General features: G+C 40.0%; 1 protein-coding gene and 1 long non-coding RNA gene across 6 annotated transcripts; both read right to left on the bottom strand.

The window, feature by feature from the left end:
• Nucleotides 1–385: 385 nt before the first annotated feature.
• Nucleotides 386–4,119, bottom strand: LOC121705581. The gene is made up of 2 exons (XR_006030831.1): nt 4,013–4,119; nt 386–1,269 (listed from the first exon to the last, which is right to left on the bottom strand). It is a non-coding gene; the product is annotated as an uncharacterized LOC121705581 (long non-coding RNA).
• Nucleotides 4,120–4,820: 701 nt separating this feature from the next.
• pheta2 (PH domain containing endocytic trafficking adaptor 2) lies at nt 4,821–8,689 on the bottom strand. Of its 5 annotated transcripts, none has more exons than XM_042087420.1 (4): nt 8,480–8,669; nt 7,965–8,058; nt 6,594–6,897; nt 4,821–6,308 (listed from the first exon to the last, which is right to left on the bottom strand). In XM_042087420.1, the coding sequence occupies exons 2-4, from the start codon at nt 8,043–8,045 to the stop codon at nt 5,887–5,889; spliced, it is 807 nt and encodes a 268-aa protein (XP_041943354.1). In that variant the 5' UTR covers nt 8,046–8,058; nt 8,480–8,669; the 3' UTR covers nt 4,821–5,886. The 5 variants fall into 5 exon arrangements, 3 of the variants coding, with proteins under 3 accessions (XP_041943354.1, XP_041943353.1, XP_041943355.1); XM_042087419.1 differs by having other exon boundaries at nt 7,965–8,056; nt 8,483–8,669; XM_042087421.1 differs by lacking the exon at nt 8,480–8,669 and adding an exon at nt 8,322–8,469 and having other exon boundaries at nt 7,965–8,056.
• Nucleotides 8,690–10,090: the final 1,401 nt, after the last annotated feature.

Below are 10,090 nucleotides of genomic sequence, written 5' to 3'. Positions count from 1 at the left end.
AGGAATTTGAGGAAACAGAATTGAGAGGCTTTTGTTCAACCTGGACTGATATATACTTTATGTATAAATCTTTAAAGCCACCAGTGCTAAAATTGAATAGTTGATCAGTTAGAACCTATTAGTTGAATAGTTAGAAACCTACCAGGTTTGTAAAAGCCAAATCTAAATTAAAACAGCACTAAATCAAATTTGCTCTTGGGGTCCCCCTACAGTTGAAAAGAACAATAATAAATTAACTTAATATGCGTCTTTTGCAACAAAGTACATAACTCCGATACAATATAGACAGAATGCACAGACAGCAGAAAGAGCGCTCCAAATTTCTGTAGCATAGCAGCTTTTCCCCATTTTGATGTTTTTTTTTTTTTTTTTTGGAGGGGGGTGGGGGGGGCAGTGTTCCTACCCGAACACCATCTTCCTATGGCTTTTTTTACGAGCAATAAGACCTGCTCAGAGTACGGCAAGTACCGTTCGCCCCCATGCTCATGCCCCCAGAGTGTAGCGCTGTACTGTAGCTGCCTGGCTTTCAATGATCAAATTTGCCTTGTTTATTGTGAAGTCATCAACATTGAATTAGGACACCAACATACAGTTATATAATAATAATAATAATGTCATGTGGATTAAAACGTCATGTTATACACAGAAAAACTGACACGGGATGAGACCCTATGGAGCTTACCTACCTGACTTTATCTGTTCAACACAATGTTACACTAATTGTCAACACAACATTGTGGCCACCCAGTCTGTGGTCATCGGTGTTGAATCCTCTGATGCAGAGGTGATAATATTCATATAAATGTGTACTCACTAGGGGAAATGTGTAATATGACTCGCAATGTCATGCAAGACTCATTTATCATGCCAAAAAGGATAGGTATGCAGTGGAAGTGAAGATGACTCGCAGAAAGTTTTACCGTCAAGATGCTTCTTAGCTCACTGCCTTATGAGAGGTTACAGTAAAAAATTAAGGTAAGATAAACCTTTCCTACATTTGCATGCCTGGCTGGGAACTAGTAGGCCAGGCACAGGTCAACCTGGAACCATCTTCCTGGACTGGAAGAAAGGCTTAGGAGGAGGTCTCAACCTGGGATCCACTGAGTGGGGTAAGGCCTCCAAATGGTGGATTGTTAAAAAAAATACAGGCTCTTCATTTCGAAAAGGGTCTTCACTTGCCTCAAAAATATTGCACAAAAAAGGCAAGTTAGTTTGGAGCTTGTTGGCTGGGTGGTCCATCATGGGTGTTAACATTCCGTCACATTCTCACTGAGGTAGGCAGTAGGACCCATGTGCAAAACAAGAGACAGCGTTAGACACAAAAGGAAGTCAACTTAGAAAGCAGTCCTTACAGCAAACACAAAGCCACAAACATGATATAAAGACAATGATAACATAAAGGATAGGTCAAACACTAGGTCCTAACCACAGAGGCGCATGAATGGAGAAATAAAGACAACACTTGGCTAATAAGAACTAGGAAACAGGAAGTGAACTGAGCACACATGACGGGTACAAACTCTCGGTGAATCTCAATGGCCCTCCACAGACTCATGGGGCCCTACGCATGGTCACTGGCGAAAAGCTTATTTAAATTTAGTGGGATGCATTGGGAGTGTTTTCGTTATCAAACGTTTGGCGGATGGCGCAACAAGTATATCAGTCATCGGTGTGTTTTGGTCGTAACCTCATTTAAACCAATGCGAATGACATCTGTCATTCCCTTTAATAACAGCAAGCAGCGCAAATTCAAACAGCGCATCGGTATTTTGATAGTCAGCGGCGAATTTAAAGGAATCTGCTGGCACGCGAGACCGTATGGAACAGGTATTCCACTACACCATGCTTTCCTAAAACCTAGTAGAGTATAGCCTACATGCATTTGCACTCATCTATTATTTGAACTCATTGGCAAAGTGAAACTAACTTCACTGTGGTGTCAGTCAATGACAAAACAGTTATTTACAGTTAATTACTTTCACTATTTACTGACAATGGGTTACCATTGAAAGCCTGGAAAAAGCAACACTTACCTCAATAATGTTTGAATGACTGAAAAAAAACATTTATCCTGCAGGAGTTGCTGCTTACATCTCGTGCATCTTCAGCTGTGCTTCATATTTGCCTCTCGCTTCTCGCCTCTACTCATTGTGAGATGTATTTCATAATATCTTTATTCTAATTATGTTTCCCATTGTAATCGTGTAATTTGTAATTTTTTGCATGGATGTGCGCTGGTGCGTGTTCCTGTGGATGAGAGAAGCAGGGTGTTGTGCGCTAGAGCTTAGATCGGGCCCAAAAAATCAAGCCCGACCTGGCCCGACACATTAACTGTAATTATGAGCCCGAGACCGGTTTAGAATTATATTAATGAATAATGCAATGGAGGACGAAGCATGTATAAACTACGTTGTTTGTTTATTCAGAAAGGAATGGATCGAATCCGAATGAAGAAACGTAAGCCACTTACAACGTAAAATTATGTCCCTGCAGAAAAACTCAACCCATTTCTCTGTGAGGGCTTGCCTCGCTCTAAGGGATATGCTTGGAGAAGTGACAAAAGAGGACATTGAAGGCTGACTATCAGTATTTCTGCCAAAAAACTCGGGCCAACGTGGGCAAACGTTGGACGTGGGCCAACAGAATGCTGGAAAAGTTGTGTAATGATAAAGAAAACAAAAGGAGGAATTTTTCACAACTAATTAGGGTAACTGGCAACATGATTGGGTATGAAAAAGAGTATCCCAGAGAGGCAGAGTCTCTTAGAAGTAAAGAGGGGTATTCATTACTCTGTGTGAGCCTATGTGGACAAATGATGAAACAATGTAATATTAATGCTTCTTAACATGAAATTGTGAAGTGTTTGGGGAGTTCATCATCTACAGTTCATAATAGCTAGCCTAGAAATCTAGACGCGCCCAAATTACATTTGCTGCCAGGGCTAGTCTAGCAACTCTCCGTTGGCTTGTGAGCTCCAGAAATCGAAACTTAATCAGGGCATTGAAATCGTGTATAGAGTCGTTTGGTGGGCTTAACATAATGATTGATGGCAGAGTTGCAACGGTTTGGCTTGAATTCCCTTCTACTTGAAAACAAATATCCTATTGCGTGCAGAGGGAATTTGAAAGACAACTGATTATCCCGCCCCTCGGACTGAGCACTGCGAACGGTGAGTGCCCAGACCCTACATTTTAATGTGGGTCTGGCTCGCCAGGCTACATAATAGCATTAAAATATTCAGAGAATCCAGAGAAAGGGATAGAGCTGATAAACAATATTGATGGTCGTGGTCTTTTGGATCTCAGATGGCACTGCATTAAAACTAGACCTGTTTATGTAAAGAAAATCATTGGGCTCAAGAAAACATCTGATAACCATTGTCTATGAGCACAGTTTGATACTCAGTTCCAAAACATTTACAGAATTTTGTTAAAGCTGCAGTGGGCAAGTCTGACAGATTAAGGGGACCAAAATTTTGAATGTTTACAACTCTCATGCCCCTCACCCACTACCACCACGAGTTTGTGCTCGTCAGTGTGCACCAGACTGCACCAGACTGTGATTGACAGTCAGATCTCACACAGCCCTGCTCTGATTGGACCAGAAGAACCGGGAGCTGTGGTTTTTACAAAACAAATAACAGGCTCTAGTTGGAGGTAGAAGTGCGGGTGCAACTGCAGCTTTAAGAAGAGGTAAAGCAGAACAGTAGTAAAAATGCCTGTCACAACCTTTTTTGGAACATGTTGCTGGCATCAACTTCAAAATGAACATATATTTTCCATGAAATCAAATTTTTTTCATTTTCAACATTTGATATGTTGTCTATGTCCTTTTTGCAGCTAAATATGTTTTTACGAGATTTGTATATTATCACATTCTGTTTTTATTTGCATTCCATACATACACAACATCCCATCTTTTTCTGATTTGGGGTTCTAATAGCATGGAAAAATCTCATTGGCAACACAGATCAGTCTTAGAGGCTAATGTTGAGAAATAAAGTCTTCCTTACAGGCAAAGTGCACTTGAGGAGCTCCTCTGTTCTTCCCAGGGTGTGTAGCGCCCTCTTTCGTCTCTGCCACTCACAACACCATCTCCATGCTCATTGTCCCTGGTGCAATCAAATACATACATACATACATAGAATGCACCTAAGTAAAGATTTATCACAGGGAATTATGTGTACTTTGTTTTAGATGAATTGTTTATGTCTATGGTTCTAAGCAGATACTTGTGTCTAAAGTGACTTACAATAAACATTACATTTACATAAAAAAAATGTACAGCGCTCAAAAGTTTGGGGTCAGACATTTCCATTCCACTCCATTATAGACAGAATGCCAGCTGAGATCAGTTGCATTGTTTTTTTTTTTTTATCAGGGCAGCAGTTTTCAGATTACATTATGTGCTTACATAATTGCAAAAGGGTTCTCCAATGTTTTCTTGGTTAGCCTTTCAAAATGATATTAGATTAGTAAACAGAATGTGCCTTTGGGACATTGGATAAATGGTTGCTGATAATTGACAATGTAGATATTGCATTAACGATCAGCTATTTCTTTCTACAACAGTCGAGAACCCTTTTGCAATTGTGTAAGCACATAATGTAATCTGAAAACTGCTGCCCTGATTAAAAAAAACAATGCAACTGATCTTAGCTGGTATTCTGTCTATAATGGTGTGGAATGGAAATTTCTAAGTGACCCCAAACTTTTGACCGGTAGTGATTAATTATATGACTCAAGCAGCCCTGCAAAAGCTACTATCCCACTCTATTTGGTTGTCTTGTGAGATGATTCATCAGAAAAAATAACACAATACAATATTTAGTTTTTTATTATTTACTATGAAAATATTCAACACAACATCTGCATAAAACATACATGTAATTGATATTTTCCTTCATCATCCCATTTTGGCAATCAAACCCAAACCATATTGTGCATATTAATTCATCACACCAGAGGCACAAAAATGTTTTGGAGAGAAAAGCTTGTTACACATTTTTGCTTTTGCGGCAAACATTGCTATCAATACAAATATTCAATTTCTACAGTACCTTTTCTTTGTGGACCAACTAATGTTTTATCAGACCATGCATTATTCCTCCATCACAAAAGTATTCCATTTTGTGTCTCCCATAATGTTCCAAAGTCTAACAGCATCAAGACCATAAACAAGAAAGTACACTTCAAAAAGTCCTGTACTGCCTTTGAATGAATATATGTACATATATATGTACATGTAGAGGTGTTATTTCCAAAGCTGTTTGCATGAAGTCCATATTTGCAATCCAGGATAAATTGATATACTTGTGCCACGAGAGTAGAATTTATTTTATGAAAAACAAAACACATCTTGCAATAGTTCCTTCGGGGCTTTGTGTGCATTGTGTGTGCATTGTGCTGGAGGTAATATCAGCTTATCACCTAACAAAAAGATAGATGTTTTCAGATTAAGTAGAAAACAGAAAAAACCCTTGCAAAGAGAGAGAACCAGAGTAGATAAGGGGAGTCATGTTTGGACAGCGACGCTGTGAATTATTCATTCAAAAGGCCCTGAGTCTAATGCTTGACCGCTCTCCTGTCTGTGCCATATGAACACTCATGTTCTCAATTTAACCCACATCAATGTATGTGGCTTAAAATGCGAGTATAACAACACTCCTATAGGCTAATTCACTTCTCTCTAATGGTGTACAGACCCGAGCAGGTTTGTGGCTATAAACACATTGAAGATGACATCATCTCTTCTTTTAAAACATGTGAGGGGAAAAAAGCAAGGTCAAGCCTCCCTGAAAAGGTTTTGGAGAAACAATGGAGGATATGATGAAAAGGGAAGAGACAGTTCCTCATGTAACAGTTGCCAAATTCTAAGCTTTTTTGCTTATCCAAGATCAATCAGGTCCTCCTCAATGTGTCCTGCCTCCTCACGTTTCTTTCTCAGCCAATCAGCTCTCAGCTGCCTCACCTCTTTGCCATAGTGCTCGTGTAGTTTGCTGAAATCCTCTAATGTATCTGAGCCCACCAAAGGCCACTCCCCATAGGTTGGTGCAGGACCATTTAAGGGTGTGACAAGTGCGTTTCTTTTGGGCCAGAGTTTGGGGGATCTCTTACTGGTGGTTTTGACGGTAACCTGAGGGGCTGGAAGAGTCTGGCTGCGACCATAAGCCCATGCATCTCTCATGGCTGGTCCTTTGCCCTGCAGGTAGTACAAGGACCCTGGATTATATGTGGCCATCGATTGGTTGAGTCCTTTCCCTGTCAAAGCAGGGGACTGAGTGGATTCACCAGAGGCTCTTTTAGCCTCTAATTGGGAGAGATCAAAAAGAAAAAGACAAAAGAAACATGACAGTCAATAAGGATACATGACCAGTCCAAAAGAATGAGTCTACTACCACTATCTTTATTTCATTATTCATAAAAGTCTTCATTTTAAATTCAAAAGTCAAAATTCACACATGCTTGTAAGCGCAGATAGTATATCCAGACTTAAGTATCTGACCTAAGATGAAAGGGAAGATGACATTTTCTGAAGAGTTTTCTGCCCTTGTACTGTTGTTTTATTGTTTCCAGTGCATCCAGCCCTCTTACCTTCATACAGCCTGCCCAGCTCCTTCACCAGCAGTGACAGACAGGTGTGGCTGGCAGAGTGAAGGGCATGGACCCAACTCTCCTGGCTCAGGCAATCTTCAGCTGCAAGCCTGTAGGTCCTCAGTCCGAGGCCTGTGAACACCAGCGAGAAACAGTGCTGGCTTTCCGGTAGACTGGGCTGCACAGTGCAGCCCTCCAAAATGATGACCCCCAGCAAGTGACGATCCGCTGGCCGTTCCTGGTAGAAGAGTAGGTTTCCTTTTAAAACAAACCAGCGTCTCTGGTACGAGGTGTTTCGCTCTCTCTGCAAAAGATTAAGGGCCCAGAGTTCAAATGAAATAGTCAACACTGAATAGAGAGCCCAATATTCAACAATGTGTTATTCCTATAATCCCCAACAAGAAACAGCTAATTCACAAATGTGTACAGCACCAGTGCAGTGAAAACATTAAAAACAGGAGTGCAGGTAAAGTCATTGTGTTAGTCCTCTCAAATCATTTCACAATTTATATCATGAAATGATTCAGAATATGAAGGAAAGAGCAATAGAAGCCATCAAAATGTATATCTGTGTTGATGACTCATTGTCAGAGTACAATACCTGGATGAACACAGTTTGGTAAAGACTTATGACTGAGGTCAATGCGCACTTTTAAGAATTGTATTGGCAAAGGATATAAAATAAGGCAGCCAGTTTTACCATAACAAAGCATGTAGCATATTCCTGTATGATATGAAAATGTCAAGCAAACAAGAAACCCCTTTTGCTGTAAGTAACAGCTGACACAATAGCTTTGAGCCAAATTAATTTAAGAGGCTGGAAAAAGTAATATCATGGAATCCTGAGACTGGCAAGAGCTCAACTCTAAACTGGGATATGTGTCACTGATAAATAAATAGGCCAGCACAAGATTAATGGGGTGTGTGATATCCAGTGTATTGTCTGATGCCAGAGGGCATTTTATTAAACAGGAAATACACTGGAAAAATACCACCACCACTACCACCACCAATTAACAGCAAGGTTACATAATACATTTTTAATACTCACAGGACAGCTTTGGTGTCAGATTCTTAGCTGCAAATCACGGTTGTCCCTTTAACTATTTCTTGAAACATGAACATGTCCTCCTGGGGCATTAAAAACACTCTACTGTTTGACTCTATTGAAAACACACTATTGTGTAACTGATGTTACTCAAAACCTGTGATGCACTTAGTTGTGCAATGTTCAGACATTTTACATGTAGGTTCATCAGGCATTAAATATTTAAGCATTTTTTCTGATTGTCTAATGCTGATGACCTAGTGCAATGCAAGCAATGATAGAGAGAATAAGCATTATGGACCTTTCATGCACAACAGCCCTACCTTTTTAAAGAGATATCCCTCTTTATCGACAGGTGAAGGGCAGGACAGGTAATGAGTTAAAAGTTTCTCATGGATCTTCATCCCAACGCCCCCTGACAAGACAGATGAACAAGCAGGTGTCTCGCAATGACCATCACCAATCGTCTTTACACGCCATCTTATTCTTGTCAGAGGAAATGTAGGCTAGGCTATGATTAGGCTGGGTGAGGAGGCGCAATTCAATTATTTTGCGCTAATCGAAGAAGGTATCGAACAGTTTTTGGAGTGGACAAGCTATTGCCTTTCGCTATAGATATATCTCTCATAACATAGCCTACTAGGCTAAATTAAATCGACGACCTAGTTCGCGTAGCCTACCTGGGCAAAACCTTCTCGGATTGGCAATTCATTCATTATCCATCCTGCACATTCCGTCCATTCGGTTTGTTTATTTATTAATCATTGTCGCTATAGCCTACCATAAATCATAAGCGTACAAACATTATGCCAATGTAACAGCAGAGACGGTGATCACTTACCTGGGTCGTGTGAAAAACAGGATGATATTTTGACAAAGTTTCAAGTTACAACCACCCGCCCTCTTGTAAGTCCTGCAGGACAAGTGTTGAAATATAAATAACTCGACCCACTTCCTGGTAACAAAAGCTTCTTTTGAAGTCAAACCTGGATTGGACGACATTCTTTTAAAATTATGCTGCTTCGTCGCGCAACAGTTGTTCGGCAACACACATCTCACTTCCTCAATAATACAGTTGTGTTTTTTTTTTTTTTTTTAATAACTCTCAAAATCCTTAGAATAGCTGTTAATTCCAAAATATCAATGCATTGGGAACACTGCACATTCAATTTCAAATCAAAACATGACCAAAACTGATCAAGTTTGTGTTATACCTCAGAAAGTGAAGAAAAAGTAATGTTAGGATGTTAAAAAAAATAGCAGTGTTTACATTTTTCTTTACAAACTCAAACATTTACTGTATAAACTGTCTCAAGATTTTGCTTTACTTTGAATCACTGCACTAATATCTAGTTGCATTGCCATTATTTCTGTGAATTGCTTCACATCTGTGTTGCATGGAATCGACCAACTACTGGCACCTGTGTACAGGTATTCCAGCCCAGGACGATTGAACTACATTCCACAATTCCTCTGCATTTCTGGGTTTTGCTTCAGAAACAGCATTTTTGATGTCCCCCCACAAGTTTTCTATAGGATTGAGGTCTGGGGATATGAAACTGATCCATGATCTCTGGTGTGCGATAAATAGGTCCAGCACCACAGTATGAGAAACATCCCCATAACATGAATTGTACACCACCATGCTTTACTGTCTTCACAGTGTACTGTGGCTTGAATTCAGTGCATCGGCGGCCACAGATAGTTTGTCCAACGACCCACATGCACCGAATTCAAGCCACTGTACATGTGATTTGAAATTGAATGTGCAGTGTTCCCAATGCATTGATATTATGGAATTAACAGCCATTCTAAGGATTTTGAGCTTTATTCAATTTTTTAAACACACTGCTATTATTCTGCACACAACTGTATGTTTTGTGGTAGCCTATTAGGCCTACGAGTTTTGCAGGAAATGTCCTGATACAGGCAAGAGCAAGTTTCCCATCACACACAGTTAGCCTGTCTGTGATGGGATCTAGACAAGATTCAGTAGCCCCCCCCCCACACACACACACATTTCTTCCTGATATAATAGTCATAATAATGTATGTACTGTAGCCTTTGTCCGATTGACTAGGGTTATTGGTGGCCTAAAAATGAGCTAAGTGACCCCAAACCTTAGGCCTATATCTCATGCCAATTATTGGGGGTCCTGAAATAGGGCTGAAATAGCTTGAAGCTATGAACATGGAATATATTTATTTATTTTTGGTAGCCTATTGGCCCAGTTTTGTAGAATCCTGCATCATATATCACTAAAAGTGTTTCTGAGAAGAATGTGAAGGGAAATTACAATAACCTCCACAGATATCAAAGCCACTTAATCAAATCAGGGATAGCCCAGGATGGATAGGGATAGTCGTGCAGTTGTAAATTCTACTGGACCTAGAGGGCAGTCTACTGTCAATAAACGATAACAAATGATGAAATTTTTGTGCGACTTTTG

The sequence above is a fragment of the Alosa sapidissima genome, chromosome 3 (genome assembly GCF_018492685.1).
Source record: "Alosa sapidissima isolate fAloSap1 chromosome 3, fAloSap1.pri, whole genome shotgun sequence".
Classification (NCBI taxonomy): Eukaryota; Metazoa; Chordata; class Actinopteri; order Clupeiformes; family Clupeidae; genus Alosa; species Alosa sapidissima.
The sequence above is the reverse complement of the archived record's forward strand: the minus strand, read 5'-3'. Positions and strand labels throughout refer to the sequence as shown.

Bases quoted from the DNA above. Each gene is read 5' to 3' on its own strand.
- pheta2 (XM_042087420.1), bottom strand. From the start codon at position 8,045: ATGAAGATCCATGAGAAACTTTTAACTCATTACCTGTCCTGCCCTTCA. The intron at 6,898-7,964 runs GTAGGGCTGTTG...AATCTTTTGCAG, and splicing joins AGGGATATCTCTTTAAAAAG to AGAGAGCGAAACACCTCGTA. The intron at 6,309-6,593 runs GTAAGAGGGCTG...TCTCCCAATTAG, and splicing joins GCTGGGCAGGCTGTATGAAG to AGGCTAAAAGAGCCTCTGGT.